General features: G+C 38.9%; 1 protein-coding gene across 5 annotated transcripts; it reads left to right on the top strand.

The window, feature by feature from the left end:
- The first annotated feature begins 2,377 nt into the window (after window positions 1–2,377).
- Window positions 2,378–26,722, top strand: LOC125298396 (NACHT, LRR and PYD domains-containing protein 12-like). 5 transcript variants are annotated; one of them, XM_048249100.1, is made up of 12 exons: window positions 2,378–2,477; window positions 9,482–9,636; window positions 11,240–11,365; window positions 11,641–11,754; window positions 12,938–13,051; window positions 16,291–16,460; window positions 18,628–20,392; window positions 20,761–20,931; window positions 21,423–21,584; window positions 22,020–22,193; window positions 24,305–24,351; window positions 25,503–26,722. In XM_048249100.1, exons 2-12 carry the CDS (start codon window positions 9,512–9,514, stop codon window positions 26,036–26,038), a joined length of 3,504 nt encoding a protein of 1,167 aa, XP_048105057.1. In that variant the 5' UTR covers window positions 2,378–2,477; window positions 9,482–9,511; the 3' UTR covers window positions 26,039–26,722. The 5 variants fall into 5 exon arrangements, with proteins under 5 accessions (XP_048105057.1, XP_048105058.1, XP_048105059.1 ...); XM_048249101.1 differs by lacking the exon at window positions 2,378–2,477 and adding an exon at window positions 4,967–5,040 and having other exon boundaries at window positions 11,249–11,365; XM_048249102.1 differs by lacking the exon at window positions 2,378–2,477 and adding an exon at window positions 4,967–5,040 and having other exon boundaries at window positions 16,300–16,460.
- Window positions 26,723–26,828: the final 106 nt, after the last annotated feature.

Genomic DNA, 26,828 nt, shown 5'->3' with positions numbered 1-26,828 from the left:
TATCTTTGAAAGCCCAATTATGTATTGTACACAACAGGTGATCTGCACTTTGAAATGCCGTTGAGGTATCATAGGGAATTTAATCTGGCTTGTCTCTTAGATGTCCTTAGTGAGGTTGATGAAATTATGGCGTGCCCTGAAAATGACTGGGTAAACATCACACATGACCACATCTATGCTCTGACTGAATCATCAGTGGCCATGCCCTGCTGGTCACACGGTGACTAAAGTCTTCTGGGTGATTCACCCCAAAGTGGGTGTTGAACCCCCTGATCTCTATGACAACCCATCTTACACAGGCCGTGTTCAGTACTACTGGGATAAGAACAACAATAAGAACAACTGCACATTAAAACTCACTGGAGTGAAGTGGACATATGCGTCCATACATGCCTCCATATTCCATTTAATATGATGTATCTTGCAGATGCCCAGAGTGCAAGAGACACAAACGACCAGAGTGATTGGGTAACCCTCAGCCATCAACACATCTGTGCCCTGACTGGATCATCAGTGGTCATGCCCTGCTCTCTTAACCCCCTGCTGGTCACACAGTGACTAAGTCTTCTGAGTGATTAACCCCAAAAAGGGTGCTGTCCCCTTTTATGTATTATTTAATTAATGCCATTGTGTGAAGCATTAGGTAGCATGATCTAGCCTTTTATACTCCAATCCAGGTTGCATATACCCGGCATTTCTTACAGATAGCTGATCATTGCTCTGTCTTACTAAACATTACATTAACACTGAGCAGTACCATTAGAGTGTGATTTTTTTTTTACTTAACACTAAGCAGTAACATTAGGGTGTGCTTTTTGTGTACTTAACACTGTGCAGTACCATTAGAGTGTGCTTTTTGTGTACTTAAAACTGAGCAGTAAGATATTATTAAAAAATATTCTCATAGCAAGCGGTTGCTTACAGTATGCACTAAACTCTTCAAGCAGTGTAGGAAGTGTAAATGAGCAACGGCACCCGTGGCCTACAGGTCAGCGCTTCGTACTTGTAACCGGAGGGTTCCCAGTTCGAACCCCGACCAGAAGGTACGCTGAAGTGCCCTTGAGCAAGGCACCTAACCCCTCACTGCTCCCCGAGCGCCGCTGTTGATGCAGGCAGCTCACTGCGCCGGGATTAGTGTGTGCTTCACCTCACTGTGTGCTGAGTGTGTTTCACAGATTGGGATAAATGCAGAGACCAAATTTCCCTCACAAAAAGAGGATCAAAAGAGTATATATATTTATACTTATACTTACTGTATACAACGTTAATGACCTTTCCCTCCTTGTAAACAAGCAAGCACACACAGAAACATTAACATACACTCCTCACAGAGAATCACAAACTAAATGTACTGTGTGATACACAATATACAGTACATACATAATATTTACTTAAAGTTTAAGTATCATGGAATAATCATGTACATTTTTTTAAATGCATACTATCTCAGAGCTTACAAGGATTTGTGACGATGATGATGTCAGTTCCTCTTATGTTGGTCATTATACCTAGTTTTGATGATTTGAAAAGAGAAATACAGTATGCCTTATGTGAACAAAGCTTATTTGTGTTTTTGGGACGAGAGCACTATGTAGTAATATAGTGTCTCTTTCTCTGTTAGACAAACACATTACACTGTTCTTGAAGGGAGAAAGGCATTAGCACTGTTGCATGTCTGAGGTGTCACAGAAAATACTGCCTTGATGTAATAATAACTCCATAATCTGATCCATCTTTCAGATGTCCTCAGTGAGAGTAGTGCAGAAGGTTGTCCTGGAACTGATTGGGTAAAACTCACTCACCACCACATCTGTGCTGTGACTGGATCATCAGTGGTCATGCTCTGCTCTCTCACTCCCTCTGCTGGTAAAAAAGCAACTAAAGTCTTCTGGTTCATTAATGCTGATAAAGAAAAAGAGCCCTCTGATATTTTTTATAATTCATCTTACAATGGACGAGCGGAGTGGAGTACTTTTGGAAGAAAGATGGCACCAATAAGAATGACTGCACATTAAAACTCACTGGTGTGAAGATAGCAGACAGTGCTGAATATAGAGCAAGGATTCTAACAAACACAGCAATTGACAAATGGAAGAGCTGCTCTGCTGTACAATTGTCAGTCACAGGTGAATCTGCCATGATTCAACATTAATGCTATTTGTTAACAGCCATCAACAAGGCATGATCACCTGCACACCAAGAAACATACTTCTCACTAAACTCCTCTTTTCCCACTTAGATCTGACTCTCTGGGTTCCTGAATCAGTGGTTGAGGCTGACCTGTAATAACTCATGTAGATTGAATAGCAACCCCACAGTGGTATGGAGAAAGAATGGAGAAGAGTTACCTGGTGAACAAACAGGCAACTCTGAGCTTCTCCTCCAGAGAGTCAGTGCTGAAGATGAGGGAGATTATTCCTGTGCTCTAAAAGGCCATTAAGGACACCCATCCACACCAGTGAAGCTCAACGTCATGTGTAAGTATTACTCATTACTCAGAAGTCACAGATCTGCTGCACATGGATTACAATATGTGTATGTGCAGATATGTAAACACATAATTGCATTGTTCTTTAGGTGTTTTTATTATTATTATTATTATTATTATTATTATTATTATTATTATTATTATTATCCTATTCATCCAGTCTCTCCAAAGAACACAACGGCTTCTGTCAGACTATGGGCCCTATCATGACATTCTAAAGTGCATTGTCACTCGTCAAAAGTCTATTCCAATTTAGTAGGATGTCCAGTTCACATTGGGAGGCGTTTCGTTATCAAAAGTGGAGCGCATGGCGCAACAAGGTGTTCCTAGGTTTTTTAATCAGTCATATGGGTGTGTTTGGGGCGTAACATCATTTTAAACCAATGAGAATGGCATCTGGCATTCCCTTTAACGGCGCAAAGCACGATATGTCAAATAAATGCATTGGTATTTTGGCATTCAACGGCGCATTTGAAGGAGGCTGCTTGCGAGACCGTATGAAATAGTCATTCTTAAACCATGCTTTACTAAAACCTAGCATAGCCTTCACGCATTTGCACTCGTCTATTATTTGAACTCATTGGCAAAGTGTAACTAACTTCACCAAGGTGTCAGTCAACGAAGACAGTTATATGCATGCATATATATATATATGAACAGACTGTATTATGCAACAATATATGAACTTTTTACAGGACAAATCCATTCACATATGCACATGCAGACATGCCCAGTAGGGGGCATCCTGGACTTACAGTAATTGGGGCACCATATGTACACTGTACACTTTCAACATGCCTTCCACTTATTGTATTATTATTTTATTAATGCTGTTTACAATTTTGCCAAATATAACTCACAGTCTCTCTTTGAATTAGAAACAAATGGAAACCTCGTAATATTTGTTTTTTGACAACGCAATGTTGAAATATTTTGTGTAAACAATATATGTTTTTAAACACTAATGGATTTGCAGATACAAGGTTTCCACCCGACAGCAGCGAAATGTTATGTTTTATCCAAGTTCGCTTAGTTCACTCTGGGGCTAACATCACTGCCTCTTAGAGACCACCATTTGTAATCCACTAACAGCCCTCACACAAAGAATACAGGAATAAACCAACTAGCGGCTAGCACATCCAATACTGTGGTGAGTGAGTTTCAGAGTGCAGGCCTGTCTGCCCCTGAGGTTATCACGCCACATGCATGAGATTTACACTAACCATAATGGAACCTTGTGTGCTCACAGTTGGACAAAGAATAACACTGGCTGATGTTCCTGCATGCATATATTCGTGGATTAGAAAGAGGCTAACACTATCTCTTTTTTTTAGCAGTTATGAGAACCGTTTAAACACAGTTTACAACCACCATTGCTTTACAATATGAAAAATCCTAAACATAGGCCTATTTGCAAAATACTATGTTTTAATTTGTACACTGACTTGTTCAAGCAGGAGAGCTACATATTATCAGCTGTTCATATTATGTGATTGAAAGTATTAGCTTTTTATTGTGAGCAGTTGACAATATACCCACAATCCTGCCGATAGCCTGCTACAAATGGTTTAATTTAAACCCTTGGCAAAACAACTTACTTAGTATAACAAATTCTCACTTTTTTTTCCTCTCGTCATGGCTGTATTTTCTGACTCTCGGAAATAGCCTAGGCTAGGTGTGCTCTGAAATAACAAACCTTTGACAGTCTGGGGCCTCATTGGGGGAATGTCAACAGCGGTGTGATAGCAGTTTCCTGCAAATGTAAATGTCCGATCATAGAATTTAAAGGAGTGCAGACACAATAGTCATTGCTGCCATTCTCGGGGGCCCCCTCTCAGCTCAGGACATTTGAGAATTGTCTGCTTTGCCTACCTGGTTGTGACGGCCAGGCACACAGATATAAACGACTACAAGACAGGGTAGAGTTAACATATAATCTACTGGAAGTACAAACAAGTACAAACTTGTTCAACCAGTTTGGCAATCCCCAAACTCAGGATATATTTGTACCCGCCTATGTCTCTTTGCAACCACATGATTTATTAATGTTACTTCATATTTTATCAAAGTCCTCAGCCATAAAGGTTTGAGCCCATATCTAAACTCATAAAATAAGTACTTGCATGTTTCTGTTAAAAGGGCATGGGCAATGTTAATTACCTTTTCTCACTTTCATATATTATTTCACTTTACCAGCATGATATTTATAGGTTTTACAATCATAAACATGTTTTCCTGCACATTCTGTAGTCATATTTTAAAAAATTCTAAACACAATTGGACACATGACCAGTGGTGGACATTACTTGAGTACATTTACTCAATTACTGTACTTAAGTCTGGAATAATTATATACAAGTCACATTGCCTGTAAATGCATGTGTTTATCTGCATTCCTGTGAGGAAGTGAAAGGGTTAAGTTCAGTTTCATGACATGCTCAGTGTATTTAACGTCATTGACTGAAGTGGTTCAGCCAGTTCAGCCAGCCATTAGACAGTGCCAATGGAGTGGATTTCACAAACAGTCCCATGAAACAACGCTTGCAAGTGCTGTAAGTTTGTTTTGTCATATTTAATGTATATATAATTTCTTTTTTCTAACTATTGTGGCAATAATAATGTGGGGAATGCCTTTTCATTTCAATCAGATGTTAAACCTCTTTAGTTTGACGAGTATGTTTAAGAGTATGCCTGCTTGGACTAGTTACAGTGCACAAACACTGATTGTTGAAAACATTCACACCCAAGTAGGGTCTTTGACATATTTATACTGTGGTCTCAGTGATTTATTTATCAAAACATGGTATTGCCTGACAGTGTGTAACCTGGGTACTAGTCTGAATACCCAGACCTTCACCATTTGTATAATTTTGAGTGTGTCAGGAAAAGGTTTGTTGACTTACGACTTCCAGCAGGGGCGTACATGTAATTAGTAGTGAAATTAAACTTAAATTGGTACATTAAACTCTTACCAAATTGTTTAAAAAGTGTAGCAATCTTGTAGTCAATGTCTTCACTACATAAAGAATTCCACTAGGATAGTTACAGTGGGCAGTGCTTCGACTTGGCCAGCTTCACTCGTGGTATCACGCGGTATCACGCGGCTTTAATTTGTATTTTTCCAGTGAGATGCTGCAACAACCCAAACAACCGGTAGATGGCTCAAGTGAGCAGGGTCTCGTAAAAAGAAATGGAGCCTGGAAAACCCTACACAGACTTCACTACAGACTTTAGCAGACTGGTTTAGAAATAATTTAATAGCCAGAAATATGCCTGCCCTGCCCTAATAAAGAAATATTTGGTTAACTGCAGTGAATCCGTTTGCAGCCCGTTAGAAGAAACGCAGGACAAATTAAACATTCTGGTTTTCTCCGAGTGCAACGATGATAGACAGACATCATTTGGACAAAATATAGAGCATATTAACCTCCTTTGCTCAGCCAAATGCCTTCCTGTTACGTCCTGTTATCACGGAGTTACAGGCGATAAACGATTTTTGATTGTCACAAGTTTACTTCATTAGCGTTTTTTTTATTATTATTATTATTATTATTATTATTATTAAAGAGTTATTTTCATTTAAAGGTTTGACTTCGTGCTTATTCAGTAGAGCATTTAGTGCTCTCCCCAATCCCAGACGTTCACATTGCATGTTTGTTTGTAATGGATGCAACCGCGAGATAGGCTATGCGTTTGATGGCAATGAGTTGTTAACAGACATGAACCAAAACATATAGCCCAGCAGCAATCTAGGGACTGTTCGTTATTTATTGAAGGGGCCACCGGAGGAATTTTGAGTGCTTCAGTCAAAAGTTGCATGACCCTCTCTTGCCTGCTAGAAATTGTTCAATGACCCTCCGACAGAATTGTTAAAAAAGACATGACCCTCCCCTGCCAATTGCTGTCTTCCGCCCGCGCCACAGCCACACACTGTGATTACGTTCTTAAATCAATCTTTCCCGTGAGATTGCATGCTACCAGTCCTTCCTTTTCAAATGTGTTGCGCCTGTTTGCACAATTTCACAAATAATCATATGTGATTAATAATATGACAAATAATCCCTGTGCACGGGGAGCGAAACAATGCATGCCAACTTTTTCCGTAGGCCGTACTGTAGGCTGCGCAAACCACAGGCCTTTAGCCTATTTTGGGCAAGCCTGCATTCATTCATTAATTCATTCATTCATTCAACCTTTATTTATTCTCGGAGGGTCATTGAGGGAAGCCCTCATTTTTCAATGAAGCTGAGATTACAGACTCGAAGCAAAGCGCTCCACAAACAAGACAACATTCAAGGCCTTATGTATATAAAGCCTGCGCTAACAGTAATCCTCCTGCCCCTAGGCCTACCACAGCTGTGGATAGTGTGGAATGTTCAAGTAATAACACAATCCAATGTGTGTCTCAATTGTCTCCCGCTGACCACCTCACACATGTCTGATTTTGCAACAAACTTACATGACACAATGCCATAAAATATGCCAGTTTTAGGACACAGAATAATGTTTGTAATGATACCAGGTACGCCTACGTTTAACAGTAACAAGTGTAATGAGCTATTCATTGTCGAAGGTGAAATTCTTACTTTGGAAAACAAACATTTGCCGATATCATTGCCGATCATCAGAATATTGCAACAGATTCTGTGTGTTCTGGACTGCAGGTAACTTGTTAAACCAGTGGTTCTCAAACTTTTATTTCATTCCCCACTTTGATCAAGGGGCCTGACTGATGATAGTGGAGATAACGTGTTATCCCGAGGCTTTTGCAAGTCAGCATCTTCGACGGTAGTCTATTAAAATATACGTTTTTCGATGTCCCAAACGGAGAGCCATACTTTATTGTTTTTAACGATCTCTATGCTACTCACAAAAATGTAGGCATGGGGACATGATGCAGTAGGCTATCCAACTGTCCTGTGTTAAATTATTGTGATTACAAGCCAGTGGTTTTCAAACATCATGCGTTGACTTCGGACATCTAACTAAATGCAACAGGCTCATATCGTCCTAGCATTAGCAAAATGAGGACCAGTGTTTTGTCAAATTGCAAAATAGCTATTAGTTTTAACGAATTTTTATGATAGTATGAAGTGCTTTTTTGTATAGGCTACTATCTTAATCTTGGAATATGGGGAGGGAAGTGGCGTCTGCAGTCAATAAATATGAATGTAATTCTGCGGCATAAGCAGATGTATTTGTTTATTGTACAGAAAAATAAAAATGACATGTCAAGCAGTCAATTGACTACATTGCAGTCAAGAAGTAGGGCAAATTAAGACACTGTTTTGATTTATGTAGTTAGCGTTACCCCCAACACTGACAATAACATAGACAGCAAATTAAGATATTTTTTCGTTTTGTGGAGCGGCACCGGTAGGCTATCAAAAGCAGATTTCGATTTTTGCTACCACCGTGTAGTCAAGCCTTAAGCCATACCCAAGTAGCCTTAATCGAGGTAATGTTTAATTACGATTTATTTTGTTATTGAATTCGTAGGCTGGGATTCCTCTCGGTAACAATTACCACTGACAGAGCGATGTACAGTGGCAGAGCGACGCACAGTGGCTGAAAGTGGTACTAAAGCTTCACGCAGCTTCACGCCGCGTAATGCGCGACTGAAGTGGCCATTTGAAAGCGATGCCCACTGTATCTCGTCCTACATCAAACACACACACACACACACACAGAGACACAAATGTTAATGTGTCTGTTCATATGTCATGTATCTATACACCAGAATCCCACATCATAGATCATTCCAACATTTTTTTATTAATGGATTTTTTTAGTGAATACTTGGCAGGCAATACACACCTGCATAATAATAGCATTGCAATGTAACACATTTCACTGAAAAACTACAGACAACATTTAATCGATATCCACCATCCTGTGCAAAATGTTGTTGTTAAAATATGCAGTGAAGAATACTGTATGTATTGATTTGTGGGCATCTTATAACTAATGATCTAATAAAATATTTTGGAAGAGGTCACTATAAAAAAACATAGGCCTATTTTTTTAAATCAATCCATTCTTCATCTCTGGAGACATATTTTTGTAGTGGAGCTAAAAATTACCCTCAGAGGAGCAAAGTACCCTGAGAGAGTAAGAAGAAAATGGTATGAACTAGATTAAAAAAAAAATTGTAATTGAGATGTTTAGAGAAACCAATATTAACACAGTTCACAACCATAATGCTTTTAAGGAAAATCATATAGGCCATATCTGATGTTCCTGAATGCATATATTCATGAATTAGAAATAAGCTAATTGAGAGAACAGTTTAAGTACAGTTTACAACCACCATTGCTTTTACAACATGAAAAATCCTTAACATATTTGCAAAATCCTATGTTTTTTTACACTGACTTGTTCAAGCAGGAGAGCTACATAGTCAGCTGTTCATGTGTGATTGAAAGTATTGGCTTTTTATAGTGAGCAATTTTCAATCAACCCACATTCCTGCTTATACATTTAAATTTAGACCCTTGGCAAAACAACTTATTTGTGTAACACATTCTCGTTGTGTTTCTTGTTTTTTAATTATTTTATTTCCCTCCTCTTGCCAGGGCTGTATTTTCTGACTCTCTGAAATAGCCTAGGCTAGGTGTGCTTCATGACTCATGTGTTGCGCCTCATTGAAGGAAATGTCAACGGTGTGATAACAGTTTCTTGACTCATAAAGGATTGAGCTCATATCTAAACTCATAAAATAAGTCTTTTTATGTTTTTGTTAAAAGGGCGAGGGAAAATGTTAATGACCTTTTTCACTTCAGTATATTTCATTACCAACATAATATTTACAGATTTTACAATCGTAAACCTGTTTTTCTTGCCCAATATGTAGTCATGTTTTCAAAACTATAAGCACAATTGATGCATTTTACTGTTTGAACTCACTCCTGTGTCCATGTAATGTCATCCATATACATGTATTGCTGACTGCTCTTTTTGAAGCAAACACATTTACATTTTTTTTCTGTTCAGTCCTAAAGAGATTCTCCCACTGCTGCTAGGATGAGTGTCTCTCAAGAGACAGAGGAGGCTACAGGTCACAGTGAGACACTCACACCAGAGTCTAGTTTGCCCACAGAGAATGATAAGGACATGGACGATTATGTATCAGCACACACTGATGCAGGGTGAGTTAAGATCAGGAGGCACAATTTAAATACTTTTTTGGACAATGCCACTATGAACAATGTTGTCAAGGTTGTTAATGAGATTTTAAAAATATTTCTAAAAAATATTGTTCATATATTCTGACTATTTGACCGACCGGATTGACATTTCACCGTGAGAAATCGAGGGGGGGTGTGGTGTGAGAGCCAATAAAATGAGAGTCTCACGGCCGATGTGTGAGTTGGCAGACCTGTGGTAAACATGTAGCACACAAATTGCATGTTTATGTCTAAACCTCACTCCTGATTCGGGTCACGGCACCAATGCCTTGTGTTGATTTGCACGCTCAGTCATGCACTCGCCCCACAAACAGCAACACCTTGGATTTGGGAGTCGAGCGTGCTAACAATCGAGCTAAAAGCCGAGGCTGCTGCAACTAGCACATCTCTTAAGGCGGGAAGGAAGCTAACATACACAACATAGTCCTACATGCACATATGTGCCAGCTAGCTACAGTTTCACAACTAATAAGCCTATAAGCAGACATTAGGGGGTGTCCTCATTTTGGCCAATTTGTCCTCACTTTATAGACAACTTGTCCTCCTTTTCAGAGTCTGGTTGGCGGTCACTAGTTCTGCTACAATTTAGCACACATGTAGCCTCTACTTCCTCTTTTAAACACTAATTATGACTATCAACTGCTCATGTATTTCTGCACAGAACCACTCACATGAAGTGAAAAAAAAAAAAATTGCCGTTTATCCTCTAGCTGGGTCGCGGTTGGTTGTGCTAAAAGGCAATAACCCCTTAAAATTAGGACTTCTGGCAAGTTTTGTGCAAATAAATGACAGATTGAGACTTACAAATATAACCATCAACACATTTAAGGCATCTTGCTGTGAAAAAATATGGCAATTACAAAGCATGATTATCACACATAGTGTAACCTGTGTTATTTGACTGAGGGGCCCCGTTTACATATCAGGGTGAATAATATAACCTATGTTATATGATTGAGGGGCCCTATTAAGACATATCACATAACATAACCTATGTTATTTGGCTGAGGGGCCCTATTCCGATATCATGACTGTTATCACAGGGCATCTGAACACACAAACACAATTTTGATCATTTTCATAACAATTTGGGTCTTTAATTTTAGAACACCCATGTGTATTCCCTGTCAAAAGTGACCGGCCATTAGAAATTAATGGGTGATATAATGGTCAGTGTAAAAAAAATGAGGCCAGGCACAGACCTATTGATCAGGACTGTACCTGTGCTTCTGTACATTCACACACACACACACACACACTTCACTCATCCTCTTTGCTTCTATCCCAGCCCCCACTGGAACCTTTCCTCAATAGAATAGAATAGCAAATGGAAGTTCAAAACTGGTATTATCCAATAGAATTTTAGTTGATACAAAGGTCTAATATTAGATGATGTGTTATATGGATTTATAAAAAGTTATAACGCAGCAGCCATTTTTGACCGGGGACACAAAACTAGTAAACATGAAGCAAATACAACAGGAGGGTAATGCAATCACACATATCCCTCTGTTATTCTGCTCCTCTGGGTTTGCTTGCTGTTAATGGTGTCAAAATGTCAAAGTCTTTCTAGCCTGCAGATGAAGAGAATTCCCTCTCCAGTTCCAAGCCATATGTCTGTGAATACCAACCGATCTATGAGTCCTCATCCCCCCCACTTCAGCAATGAATCAGCCCCATCAAGTCCAAAGTGAGTTACATTAGACTCACTCTCTCTCTCTCTCTCTCTCTCTCACAATCACGCTTACACACACACACACAAATGTCTACACCGAGGGAGCTAAGAGCTGCGAACACTAAACTTCACAGGAAAATAGACGCTACCAGTGCAAAATAATGTGATTGGTGGGCACAAGCCCTTGGGGATAAGGAAGAGGTCACTGGAAGCCATTTATTATGAACATATTAGATTGTTGCACTTAGAAATAACTTATGTGTGTGTTCATCGTTTCTGTGTTTTTCTAGCCTGCAGATGAAGAGAATTCCCTCTCCAGTTCCAAGCCATATGTCTGTGAATACCAACCGATCTATGAGTCCTCATCCCCACTTCAGCAATGAATCAGCCCCATCAAGTCCAAAGTGAGTTATTAGTCCTAGAAACGGTGCATCTCTCTCTCTCTTACAAGTGCACTGACACACACACACACACACACACAACCACACACACAAACACACACACACACTCACAAACGTCCATGCCGAGGGAGCTGAGCACTGTGAATGCCGAAATTCGTAGGAAAATAGACGCTGCCAGTGCAAAAAAAAACGTGATTGGTGGACACAAGCCCTAAATCAGTAGCCTAGAAATCTAGACGCACCCTAGCGGCAGCAAATTACATTTGTTGCCAGGGCTAGTCTAGCAACTCTCCGTTGGTTTGTGAGCTTGAAAAAAATTAAACTTCTATCAGGCCAAACAAATCGTGTACAGAGTCGTTAGGCGGGCTTAACATAATGATTGATGGCAGAGCTGCAACGGTTTAGCTTGAATTCCCTGCTACTTGAAAACAAATAAGATAATGTTGCTGTTGGCGAACAGTGTGACACAAGTTAAGCTTTTATTAAGTTGGCAAAAGTTTGAACTAGCCAACTAGCTCCGCTGGTGGAAAACGCATGGGACTCATAGCGCTGTCCTATTGCGTGCAGAGGGAATTTGAAAGACAACCAATTATTCCGCCCCTCGGATTGAGCACTGCGAACGGTGAATGCCCAGACCCTACAACATTTTAATGTGGGTCTGGCTCGTCAGGCTACTAAATCAGTCAAGTTTAAACATAACAAGGTTAAAGGGTTAAAGTAAGGACTGTAAAATAGAATTGAGAGTATGGACTTCACATAGACCTCTGGTGTTTTTCAACTGCATGTCTATATTTTGGATGTTGATAACTTTCATTTGTCTTTTGGGACCAAAACAATGTCAATCTGTGCAATTTTGTGTAATAACAGAATTTGCATTGACAACAAAATAGCCGGGGCAAAATTGGGGAAATTTTAATACGCCAAAGTAAATTGCTTCTTTAAGCCACTGACTAACGGCTCAAAATAGCATTACACATCTGTGCTACTCAAGAGAAGCTCATTGTAGAAAAAAAGCATATTTTCACCTTTGTACGTGTATGGGGGGGGGGGGGGTAAAAGAACTGTTTGAGCAGTCAGTGCATCACCTGTACTAATGGTGCTACTAGGGATTTGCCAGCACTCAGAAATGACGTATATGAGTGTTCTTATGTGTGTGTTCATCGTTTCTGTGTCCTTGTTTTTCTAGCCTGCAGATGAAGAGAATTCCCTCTCCAGTTCCAAGCCATATGTCTGTGAAGACCAACCGATCTATGAGTCCTCATCCCCACTTCAGCAATGAATCAGCCCCATCAAGTCCAAAGTGAGTTACATTAGACTCTCTCTCTCTCTCTCTCTCTCTCTCTCTCTCTCTCTCTCTAGAGAATATCTCTAATTACTTTCCAGCTCTCTCTCTCTAGAGAGAGAGAGAGCTGGAAAGTAATTAAAACCATTCACTCACATTACTGTATTAAGTAGTGTATTTGTGTATTTTGTATTTTTTAAGTAGTTTTTTTTAAATCTGTAATTTAACATGTTTTTCTGAAAGAGATGGAGATGACGGTGGATCACAAGATAACTCCTATTACATGCATAACCTAGAAAAGTGTACGTTTTGCTCTTTCAATGGGTTGTCTCAGATAATTTTAGCCCTAACAATATCAGAGATATTCAAGCAGTTTAACACCTTGTTGTTATACCACCATTTCTTGTTTTGACATTTGTGGTCACCTTTCCTTGGAAATAAGTTTATAAGCAGTTATTTCCCCTAATTTTGATTTCTAACCCGTTAAAGCGATGGTTCGGAGTAATTTCACCATAGGGTCCTTTGCACCATGAAAAAAGGTTCTGGGAGGGTGTTTGGCTCGGGGTCATGGTGCAAAGTAGCCTGGCGAGCCAGACCCACATTAAAATGTAGGGTCCGGGCACTCACCGTTCGCAGTGCTCAGTCCGAGGTGCGGGATAATCAGTTGTCTTTCAAATTCCCTCTGCACGCAATAGGACGCAATAGGATATTTGTTTTCAAGTAGCAGGGAATTCAAGCCAAACCGTTGCAACTCTGCCATCAATCATTATGTTAAGCCCAACAAATGACTCTATACACGATTTCAATGCCAGATTAAGTTTTGATTTCTGGAGCTCACATTGTCAATGGAGAGTTGCTAGACTAGCCCTGGCAGCAAATGTCTAGATTTCTAGGCTAGGTGCAAAGGACCCTAGGGTGAAATTACTCCGAACCATCGCTTTAACTGAACTCTGGCCTTTTGTGAGATACTACAATATTCTAAGATGATATATTTTAAGTCAATTAGTTTCTACAATATTCACCAGAAGTCATCATTTAAGGGGTTATTTTTCAAAATTTCCGTCACAGGGGAGCATGCCCCCGAACCCTCCTTGCCTTTTGGCTAGTATAAGAGACAGCAAGGGTGTCTGCCAGTGAACGGCTTTTCACTTTTGCTGGATTACTGTTCAAAGCAAAGCAGGGCCGGAGTGGGGCCACTTTTCAGCCCGGGAGTTTCAGGCCCAAGACCGGCCCACTTTTTTAGCGGTGGTGGAATTTGGATAAATATAATAATTTCAGCTCTTACGATCACGTAGTTTTTATTATAGGCTACCAATATTCCACTATTCCACAATTATAGGTTGATAAGTTAACAAAAACAGGAAGGAAGAAATAAAGCATTTGAAATGTATCCCACAATTCCACTAAGAGGCATATTGAACTACTGTATTGTTTACATGTTTTTTTCTGCATGGGTCAGCTATCATGTTGTTTGGTGATTTTCTCCTTTACGACACCCACTTCTGAGCAAACAAGGCATATAGGTTGATCATGTAGCCTACTGCTGTCATAGCCTACTGTTCTTACATAAAATAACTTTATATTTGCATAATATTTGCAAAGTCTATGAATCGCCATATTGGATGATATAAAAAGGCTAATAATTTAATTAATTTAATATGTTGCTTGCGAATAGGTTGACAACGCTACAACGTCCATAGGCCTATTAGCCCAATAATTATGCCGCTATAATATAAGGCTATCTCTCTTTAACAGTTGCCACTTATGTCTTCTTCTTCAAAACAAAAGCTGGAAGCTTGGCATATTTGGCAGCATTTTCCTCCAATACTTTTCGTATTTTTTACCTTTTTTTTTCAGTCCCTCATGGCCTCTTTCTACCACCCATCCTCCCTGACGCTTAAGGCCGGCCCGGCTGGTAAATGAGAATTTTTTTTTAGAAAAAACAGGCTAAATGGACCCAACCAATTAACTCTTCTTGGAAGGGGAGAACAACCCATGCAAAGGCTGCGGTGTTAGGCATAGAATGCGAACGTGTGTAGCCAACTTTAAGAGAAGATAGATTAACGTGGCAAATGTCAATATTTTTCCCTCGACCGGCCCAGAAGTGAAGCGGCCCACCGGGAATTCTCCCGATTCTCCCGAATACCCACTCCGGGCCTACTGCAAAGCGACCAAGGATGAGTGAAACTAAATTGGAAAATCAACTTTTGCTCAAGCTTAAAGTAGATCACATATATCTACCCCCCCCCCCCACACACACTTTTACTTGAGTACATTTTCAGATGGGTAATTTAACTTACATGTTTGTATCTTAATAATGTTGACTTTAGGGCGGGGGCAGGGGCAAAATATTACATAAGCAGCTATTCATCAACTAGGCTAACATTTTTGAAACATCATGTTGAAGAATACATCATGTGAATAATACAAAGTCAGTTCCACTAGCTGTTCTTCTGGTTCAAAATGTGGTTGCATGTGTTTGCCACAAGCCATAGACTACGCCAGCCATTTTTTGTGCGTTTATGCTCAATAGTTCCCTGGGCAGACAGAGGTCAGGTGAACAGTGGCTCATTAGTGTTTACTAGGGCTGTCAATCGATTAAAAAAAATAATCTAATTAATTACATACTCTGTGATTAATTAATCTAAATTAATCACATATATAATATTTGCTGTGAAAGTATTTTAAATATTTAAATTCAAATTAATCATTGAATAATCAGTATTAGTGACATTAAAGTTCAAAAACTTTTTTATTATTATTTTAATAATGGCCATAATAATCTATGATATGACCTAATATGCTGAGGAAATAAATTCAAAAATGCTTCGGGAAGAAGTTTTTTTTCATATACAAGGTATTTCAGGCTACAGATATAACCTAGCCTAGATAATTAACACTCCCCTCAATGTCAACACTATTTCTTTGCATTGATGTGCGACTTTAGAGTTGATGAACTCCAGTGATATGCAAATTCCTTGCTGCAGACACTGCAGAGGACTTTATTTTAATCAACACCATCAGGCCGTTTTTTTAAAAGTAAATGTTCCAATCAATGATCTAGGCAGCACATTTTCTTCTCTCTCCTTCTTTTTACAGTTTAATGGTTACTGACTACAATGGCTCGGGGTCAAAGGTCATACGGAATCGATTAATCTGCATTATTTTTTTTAATTAGTTAATTTTTCTCAAATTAATTAATCGAAATTTATCAGTTATTTTGACAGCCCTAGTAACACAACCTTACACTGAATCAGTTTCTGCAGGCAGTGCATCAGCAGTCACTGGGAGCAGCCTGGACTACTAGGAGACCAAGCCTGTCCCCAGTGTGGGAAGACATGCAGAACACAACCTTCTCTACAGCGTCCTGTGGAAACCTGCAAACAGCGGCACTCTCAACATACACAAGTCATTAGGACAAATATAGGTGAGGGTTCCCTGATGTTTTTACTTTTGCAAAAATGCAATGAAGGAACTTTGTATGGCCATAACTATTTGATGGGAGGTCATTTTATTATGCAGGGTTGATTATGTTAAATAACTTCCATTTAGGTAATCATACATTTAATAATTATTTGTATATGTCTACAGTTAAAATGGCATGAAGAAGTTTTGGTGTCATACTACTACAAGCTAATTAATGTTGTTCTGTGAGCTTGTCAGAAATTTCCCTTATTGAGACGTCACAAGAGACATTTGAGTATTACTACCCCCAGAGCCATATAGGGTGCTGACTACCCACCCCCATCTGAAAATTCCCACTCCCTAGGTTAGGAACTTCCTGAAGAAAGAATGTTGATTGACGGATGGTTTAATAAATGTTTACAGGCATATAGTTTAATTGATGCTGATAGTTAGTTTAATGCATGTTGATAGACAGTGTTTAATGAATGTTGATAGGCAGATTGATAGTTTAACGGATGGATGAATGGTTTGAAGTAGATAAATGGAGAAAAAGTTGTAGGGAAGATGCCTTGTATCTCTATTAGTTGAATGGAGAGATATACTGAGAGAAAAAGGAAGTTGAACAGTTGGCAGTTGGAACAGGTTAAACTTTATGATGTCATAATGCCTGATGCAAAGGGGGAAATGGGGAAAAATACGTTTGTTTTTCGTTAATATCTCAAACTATAACGTTTACAAAAATTATACATATATTGCTCACCAGTCTTTTAGGAGACCTACACAGCAAAATTTGAACAAAGAGTAACAATTTACAGTAAGGATACATGAATTATCATGAATTCATGCATTAATTAATTCATGATTTATACATTAATTTAGTCCTTTATATCTTATAAATCATCAGAAATTGACATGAGTTATCATTCCTGACCTCATGCATGAACAACACATCAACTAAAGCATTCGGCACGGTGGATACATCATTATGATTTATGATTTCATCAGCATGATCATCATGATTACATGAATTTAAAATTAATCGCTCATGAGTTCATCATGTCTGTGGCCCCTCAACTAAAGTGATGAATAATGACATGTGTTCAGAGAATTTGAGCAGGGGTGACCACATTTTTGGTAGAAAAAGAAATCATCATTATCCTGCATAATTAATCATAATTCATAATGTTGTGCCCACTGTACATAATGCTTTAGGTGATGTATTGTCCATGTATGAGGTCACGAATAACAGACTATGAACTCATGTCAATTCCTGATGATTTATGAGATATTAAATCATTGAGGGCCAAAAACGTAATATTACGTTTTTCCTTCCCATGCGTTGAGTGCCAAAAACGTAATATTACGTTTTTAGCTTTTTTTTTTAAATTACGAAACTAGTCACTCTAACACACCTTATGGAAATAAAATATATGACGATCGTGAAACTCATGAAAATGCACAATCTGGACATTTTATCATAACTCGGTTGCCGCTTCGGGTCGAATCAGTGACGCATGCACATCAGATCAAAACCAGGCCATTTTCGTGGGTCTATCACTAGGTGGCAGTCTCGCCAGGTCTCGCTGATTACTTCCCGGAAAGTTTACACAAGTAAGTAACAGGCAACACTTCATATTTCATGAAAGACGTTATATCTCCATTTCTAGAAAAAAAACAGCGATTTTGATGAAAACTAGCCACTGTTTAGCTTGGGATTTCTCAGGAACAGAGGTGTGTAGAAATACACGGTTTGCACCCACCGAGAGCTTAAAATCTCACCTTTTAATTGAGCTATTGTATGTGTTCATAGCTATAACACAGAATATGCTAAAAAATACTCCTGAAGATCCATCCATCTGATTTAATGAAGCACCCCAGCCAAAATAATAATAAAAATACCACCATTATCTCCCCATTTCAGATTCAAAATTATCAACATGAACAATAGAAGTTTGATATCTTAGAAGTTTATACCAGCAAAATAATCTATACAAATAAATAAAATCATTGTCACAATCCAACAAAACCTTGTACTTAGACATACAGTATTGCACTTCAATTTATCAAATAAATGTTTGTATCTGGAGTGTCCATGATTGTTGAAGGTTGTACAAATAAAAGGCAATATTAAGATGTATTTTCAAACATACTAATAGACTTCTTTGTTTATTGCTAATGATGAAAAACAGACGATGGGGTCCAAAGAGACGTTGAACAGAATCATAAAGCCATTTTGAAGAGGAAGTTTGAAGGTATATCTGAATGTATTAATAAGCCCGATGACCAGAGACTTCTCAAAGAGATCTACATAGAGCTCTACATCACAGAGGGAGAGAGGGAAAGGGAGAATAAGGAACATGAGGTTTGGCAGGTAGAGTCAGCATCCAGAACACAAACCACAGAAGACACACCAATCAACTGCAATGACATCTTCAAGCCCTTACCTGGACAGGAGAGGCACATCAGAACTGTGATGACCAAAGGTGTTGCTGGCATTGGAAAAACAGTCTCAGTGCAGAAGTTCATTCTTGACTGGGTAGATGGAGAAGCCAATCACAATATAAACTTTATAATCCCACTGTCTTTCCGTGAGCTCAATTTAGTCAGGGATGATGTGTATAGTCTTCAAAACCTACTGACTGACTTCCACCCTGAGCTGAAGAAGCTGAACAGTGAAGAATACACCAACGGTCAGATTGTGTTCATCTTTGACGGTTTGGATGAGAGTCGAATTTCACTAAATTTCCATGAAGATCTACTGGTATCTGATGTAAAACAAGCGTCACCACTGGATGTTCTAATATCAAGCCTCATTCAGGGAACTCTGCTTCCCTCTGCACTCATCTGGATAACCTCACGACCTGCAGCGGGCAGTCAAATTCCTGCTTGTTTCATCGACCAGTTTACAGAAGTACGAGGGTTTAATGATCCACAGAAAGAGGAGTACTTTAGGAAGAGAATCAGTGATGTGAATCAGGCTAATAGAATCATTGCACACATTAAGGCATCCAGGAGTCTCCACATCATGTGTCACATCCCAGTCTTCTGTTGGATTGCAGCTACTGTGCTGCAACAGATGCTGGAACGGGACAGCACCCAGGAAATCCCCAAAACTCTGACTGAGATGTTTATACACTTCTTGCTCATCCAGACCACCAGGATGAATCAAAAGTATGAAAGTGGAACTGAGACAAATGAAGAGAAGCAATCACAGAGTGACATCATACTGAAGCTGGCAGAACTGGCTTACAATAATCTGGAAAATGGCAATCTGATGTTTTATGAGGAAGACCTGAGAAACTGTGGCATTGATGTTGATAAGGCCATACAGTACTCTGGCATGTGCACTGAGATCTTCAAAGAAGAATCTATGTTTCACCAGAGGAAGGTCTTTTGTTTTGTGCATTTGAGCATCCAGGAGTTTCTGGCGGCACTCCATGCCTTTGTTTCATACAGCTGTCTGATAAGAAGTCTCGGCTCACTCATCTGCTTAGAAGGGTTACTGAAGCTCGCAATATCAAAAGTGTTGGAAAGTAGAAATGGACACCTGGATCTTTTCCTACGCTTCCTTTTGGGCATCTGTCTGGAAAGCAACCAGATACTTTTGCAAGATTTCCTGGACTGCACACACAACAGTTCAGGCAGCATCAAGGAAATGTCTCAGTACATTAAGGAGATCAACAAAGAGGATCTCTCCCCTGAAAGATGCATCAGTCTTTTGCAGTGCTTATTTGAAATGAATGATCATTCCATTCATGACGAAATTAAAGAGTACAATCTGAAATCACCAGAGGGCATTAGACACACATTATCCCCTACTCACTGTTCAGCACTGGCCCAAATGCTTTTGATGTCTGAAGAGGTGCTGGATGACTTTGACCTGAAGAGATACAACACATCAGATGAGGGACGCAGGAGACTGCTCCCAGTCCTGAGTTGCTTCAGAACAGCACAGTATGTACATGGAAATACAGTTACTTAGAAATAAACATGATCTCATGCATTGATTTGCTGTAATACTCAACAAAATATACCATGCAGTGCAGTGAATACTTTAGGTATTGTCTTGATCAACATGATCAGCATTGGCTAAATCACATCGGGAATTGCTTATTTAGTTCATTTAGTATTTACTTTTCACTTTCACTGATAAAATGTGATAAAATGTGTGTGGGTAGAATGATGCAAAGCACACCACCCATCTGTCTACATCTGGAGTGTTTAATAAAATATATTCTAGTTGTGCTTTGAATGTGGCATGGGCACTGCACCCCACCACCTACACATTGTTACTATTGAAATGTGTGATTTCTTTCTTCCAGTCTTGATGGGTGTAAACTGAGTGGCATCTCCTGTGAAACGGTGACAAGATCCCTGCAGTCTCCTAACTCTTTGATGCAACTCGATCTAAGTCATAATGCCATTGGAGATTCTGGAGTTCAGCTTCTTTCTGCAGGACTCACTAGTCCCCACTGTAAACTGCAGATCCTGAGGTTAATAGACTTCATTATAACACCCCAAAAATAAATAGCATTGTAAATCATAGCATTCTTGTAAATTTGAAAATCATAGCATTCTTTTTTAATTTACATTTTAGTTTTTCTGTTTGTCTGATTATTAGTTGCAATAAAAAGAGTGTACCCCTCTTAACCTGATGGAGAATAAAAAGAGTGTACCCCTCTTAACCTGATGGAGAATAAACAAAATTAATTAGAAAATAGATATTGTAATTAAAACACACATTTTACTCTCTCAATACATACCTGATCAAATATCTTGTCTTGTAAAGGTCCACATTCATGAAATCTGACATGCTGCATCGCTACTATATTTGTATAGTATAGTTTATATAGCTTAACAAATTTACATCTAAACAGGACAGTGCATCTAGTTTTCTAATACTGATACATTTGAAATAGTAGTATATTAGGTATTCATTTTACTTTGTCAATGTAATTTGCTTTTCTATTATTTTCTTTTGCAGACTTGCCAACTGTAACATCAGTGGGAAATCCTGTGAAATTCTTCTACAGCCAGGATACTCCCTGATAGAGGTTGACTTAAGTCACAATGACCTTGAAGATCCTGCAATCCATCATCTCTCTAAAGGATTGGTTAGTCCTGATTCTAAACTGGAGATATTAAGGTTGGTTAACTGGAGATATTAAGGTGTTAAATTAGGGTACTTAATAAATAAAAGTCCTATTTGAGAAGGCACACAGTGGAATATTAACATTCACATAAATGGAATTTAAAGTAGTTGATAAACACCTGTATGGATAAGAAAATCTGTGGCAAGATAATTTGCCAAAACCACTCCCACTCGTGTCATATTTGTCAAATTACAGTATGCTTGTTTAGTCTGACTATCATCTCTTTTGGCCAAGATTTATCTTTTAAAACTTGAACTGTAAAAGTTCAAGAGTGCTTGACTGCTCTCTGGAAAAGAAAAAGACTGTGCTAGCCAGCAAAAAAACATTCTTCCACCAGGATGTAACCTGGTTTCACTTGTGGCATTGTCAGTAGTTACAAACATCATTACTATGTAAATCACGACTGATACTCTCTCTCTGTCCATTAGGTTGTCTGGTTGTCTAATATCAAAGGAAGGCTGCAGTTATCTGGCTTCAGCTCTGACATCAAACCACTCCAGTCTAAAAGAGCTGGATCTGAGCTACAATCATCTTGGTGAATCAGGACAGAAGCTGTTATCTGCTAGACTGGAGGATCCTGACTGTGAACTGAAGACACTCAAGTATGTACAGAGAACCCACACCTGTAGTTGCATAACTTCCATCTGAATTTAGTAGTTATGTACCTTCTCTCTGTTGTGTAATGATAATGCAAAGCTGTTACGTCTCTATGACTCCCAGCCATTTATTTCTAATAACAACAGAATCACAGGTTCGCAAAAGAGCTCCAAGTAGCATGAAACAAGCTACTGAAGACTGATAACAACAGAATCATTAGTGTCTCACAGGTTCACAAAAGAGCTCCAGGTAGCAAAACGAAGTCAGAAATTGTTCCGCTCACTGTTAGCATTGTTATCTCACTTATAGCATGAGCTAGGCTATTCAGCTTGGCTACTATCAGACTAGCAAGCTATCACAATGTGGTGAACAAAGCAAAAATATTGTTTAATATTGAAAATGAGACTTTTACCAGACTTGTATAAAAATGAATTAATAAAAAACTAATAATTATTCTAGCTTTATGGAGAATTTTACAAAGGAAATAAAATAGTAATATCAAATCTTGTAATGGCAAGTATAACTAGAAATGTAATGCCAGAGGAATTACAATAGTGGATGGAAAGCTGCTGGCTTAATGTTGGTGGGGAGATTGCTGAAAAAAACATTGAATCACTTAATCTTTGAGTTCATACAAACCTTCTTACCAAAAAACCTTGTGTGTCAGGCATTCTTGATATCACACTCAAGGTGGGTTTGAACTTGAGTTGAGTCCATACAAATGTTCACACCAAATTTGAAGCATGTGCGTCAAGCCGTTCTGAAGTTGTGACACAAGCACAAAAGCTGGCCTTTGGAAAATGTAGTTCAGAGAAAGCCTAATTGTATGCAATGCAATAGGCTACCTGCAAAACGGGGCTTTCAGTTGGTGTTGATGATTGCTCCTTCTGCACCCAGATAACAATTATTCATTGAATCTGTGTTAAATCAAAATAACTTTTTCAACGTTAAAATCATTGAATCAACGTCACACTGCAACATTGATTCTAGGCTACATTACTTTTGCACCCTTCATTAATATTGAAATTCTTACTACAGATCAACAGTATTTCAGCAGTATTTCCACTAAAATGAATGTTGAAACAATGTAGAAATTACAACCAAACTAAAGATCAATGTGATTTCAATGCTATTTCAATTGATATTAAACCTCAATAAACCACTATTAGCCTAATCTGGCAAAATGTTGGGAAATTAATATCCTGCTTTATCTACAACCAGGATAAATTTGGCTAGGCCTAGGTATGTCTGGTTTAGGCTACACAAGCTTGCATAAATAACCATCGACAACTTGTTGTCAATTAAGCAAGTGCATTTATTCACTCTTCATTTAGAAATTCACATGTGCTGTGCTTTCCTGCCATCTATTCAGTAGGCTATAACATCCATAACAGTTGCAGTGAGCCTGATCCTCCAGTAGCAGAGTGAGGCGGCACCATCCGCCTCCATCTTGCCTGTTCATAATTCTGAGAAATTCTTGAATTGTGTGCATGTGTGCATGTACATGTTTATGTTATGTGTGTGGGTGTGTGTGTGTGTGTGCGTGCATGTACTTGTGTGTTTGCCTGTTTATGTGCCTGTGTGTGTGCATGTGCATGCATGCGTATATATGTCTACTGTGTGAGTATATGTCATACGTAGGATTACTGTGAATGTATGTGTGTGCGTGTGTATCTGTTTATGCACATGTGTGTATCTGTTTATGCACATGATTCCATCCACTATAATAAGTAACTTTGCTACATGAAGATTCCAGCCTTCTTCAAGTGTTTCAATATAATGTTGTTGAATTTAAAGATTTCTTGAGTAAAGAAAGCTTGATGGAGGAACATTTAATCAAAAGTATTTCTCCATAATCACTTCATAATGTATGTCCTATGATTATCAATCCTTTAAGACATATTGATTTGATTTGTGGGGATTCTCTAAAACATCCTCATGTCAAACTAATCCTGTGAGAATAGGACTTAGGATGAAAGCCCTATTAGTTTGACTTGGTGAATTAAATTTGTCAATGAACATGCATCTCTCTCTCTCTCTCTCTTTGTCTCTCTCTCTCTTTCTCTTTCTCCTTCTTTCTCTTTCTCTCTCTGTCCATGTATATTTATTTTCTCAGAATGGACCACTGTGCTGAAATGAGATTAAGACCAGGTGTACAGAAATGTAAGTCTTCAGGTTTTTTTCTTCTTTTTTCTTGTTCTTGTGGGCCATACAATCATTTTTGATCTTGCCCATACCATCCTAGCAGCGACATAGTGGAGGCTAAAGGCACATGAACAAAGTTTACACACTTCCTATAGTTTTATATACCTTAACTGTTAATACTATTAACACACCTCCAAATAAAGTTCACACACCTTCAATACAATTGTAACATTTGCTACAGTCATGTACTACTGTTACTAATGCCCATGGTTTGATTTTGAACTTGCAATGCCCAAGCATCCAAAATTGCACTGCATTATTCACAAACATTATGCTCATTGTGACCAATCACATTGTCCTCTCCTGCACATCTGAATTAGGCAGCTGTCAATCTGAGGTAGATTATTGTAACATGTCAGTACCCCTTTAAATACAATCTGTGCCCCTTTAGTAAAGACAACCACATTATGCTTTTATTTTGTTACTAGGGATGAATGAAACATTTTAAATTGTACCACACTGAAAGCTAATATTTTGCCACTAGCAACCTACATCTGTCCTGTCTAACACTGTTGCATTTTCAGCTCTGAACAACAACACTGTTCAGTAGTTATTTAAAGCAAAAGTTGAATGTGTGTTTTATTTCATTTGTCTCCTCCATAGGTTAACATGGCAAAACACACAACTCTTTCTCATTTGGGGTTGTAGTACAAACACAGATATGTGTGCATTTACTTAGAATACATGAGGTTTACTGCCAGGTCAGGATGATTGAAACAGCTGTAATACAGCAAGTAATACATGTTTATGACATTTGACATGCTTATGTTATTAAGGGCCATTCGTTTTTTGTCATAACTAGTAAGGATTAGGGTTAGAGGTCATGTGTCATGACAGCGTCATGTCACTCTTATGTAGATACTGTCAAGTAATGTGTTACCATATCATTTTATTTAACTTTGGTGTAGTTGGCAAATAAGCTAATTACCAAAACCAGTTGTCATGTTCCTTTAGGCTATGCTTTAGCAAAACATTTGAATGCTCCCTATACATATAGTCCATGTATGAGTTACTTTATTTACAATTGATCTGTATGTTGTATCTATGGTGTAGCAAAAAGAAGCACTGATCATGTTCTCTATCCTCTCCTCATGTCCTTTTGTGTGCAGATGCCTGTGATCTCTCACTGGACCCAAACACAGCACACAGAGATCTCTGTCTCTCTGAGGAGAACAGAAAGGTGGTGTATGTGACTGAGAAGCTAGACTATCCTGACAACACAGAGAGATTTGACTGCTGGCCTCAGGTGCTGTGCAGAGAGGGTCTGTCTGGACGTTGCTACTGGGAGGCTGAATGGAGTGGGAATGGAGCTGATGTAGCTGTGGCCTATAAAAGCATGCAGAGGAAAGAAGGGGATAATGCTAGCATGCTCGGATATAATAATAAGTCCTGGAATCTGGAGTGCTCCAATGGAAAATACACTGTTAAGCATAATAATGAAAACACTGACATACCTGCCCCCTCCTCCTGCTCCAACAGAGTAGGAGTGTACCTAGACTGGCCGGCCGGCATTCTGTCCTTCTATAGCATCTCATCTAATACACACACCCACCTGCACACGGTCCACTCCACATTCGTTGAGCCCCTCTATCCTGGGTTTTATGTTTGGCCTGACTCCCCAGTTTCCCTGTGCCAGATCACGTGAACTTGTGATGCTGAAGTAACACCAGTCACACACATTTGTTCACTGTTGATATTGTACAAATTTGGCAGGTCTGTTGGTGGTTAGAGTGTGATGGTATCAAAACAATGTGTTCTTTGTGAAAAGTGATGTGATCATTGTCAAAGTTAGCCTTTTTATTTTCATTGTACTTAATAAGCTGAGCAAAAGAAAAAAGTATACTGTATTCACTGTAAAGCTCAGATATATCTCACGAGTACCTAAAATATGGGTTAGCCTCACTAATTCAGACCATACAGCCTGATTCTAAATAATGTTGCACAAAGCAAAAATAAGATACAGATGTACTTGTTGTGACACCCCAGCTCTATCTTGCTGGGTTCAGCTCTCTCTCCATGGCTAGCCTTATATTGTTTGTGGCCTGTGTCTGTTCCTCCTGCAAGTGATCAAGAGGGAAACTGTGGAGCTTGTGAGTTCTGCTCAAGTGTGCTAATTGGATGGTGGATAAAATCAGTGCTCTCCAGTTTTCTCTCTCTCTCTCTCTGCTTTCTCTTCTCTCTTGCTTCTTCACTTTTGCACTCTTGGTAGCGCTGGCTGCAGTCCTGCTTCATTTACCTTTTTTGGACTGTCCACATGCTGACTTACACAACAGTTTTGCTTTGCCTTACACAGATTGACTTCTTGTAAATAATACATATATAAAATATACTTTGGTGTGGTCTCCCATTCATGTTGCTAAGATCAGCGTTTCTCAACCTTTGGGTCGCCTGACGTTCTGAAAGGGTCGTGGACTGATTTCCGATTTTTTTTTTTT

The sequence above is a fragment of the Alosa alosa genome, chromosome 7 (genome assembly GCF_017589495.1).
Source record: "Alosa alosa isolate M-15738 ecotype Scorff River chromosome 7, AALO_Geno_1.1, whole genome shotgun sequence".
In the NCBI taxonomy this organism is placed as follows: domain Eukaryota; kingdom Metazoa; phylum Chordata; class Actinopteri; order Clupeiformes; family Clupeidae; genus Alosa; species Alosa alosa.
Note: the sequence above shows the minus strand (reverse complement) of the source record. Positions and strands in the feature narration are given on the sequence as shown.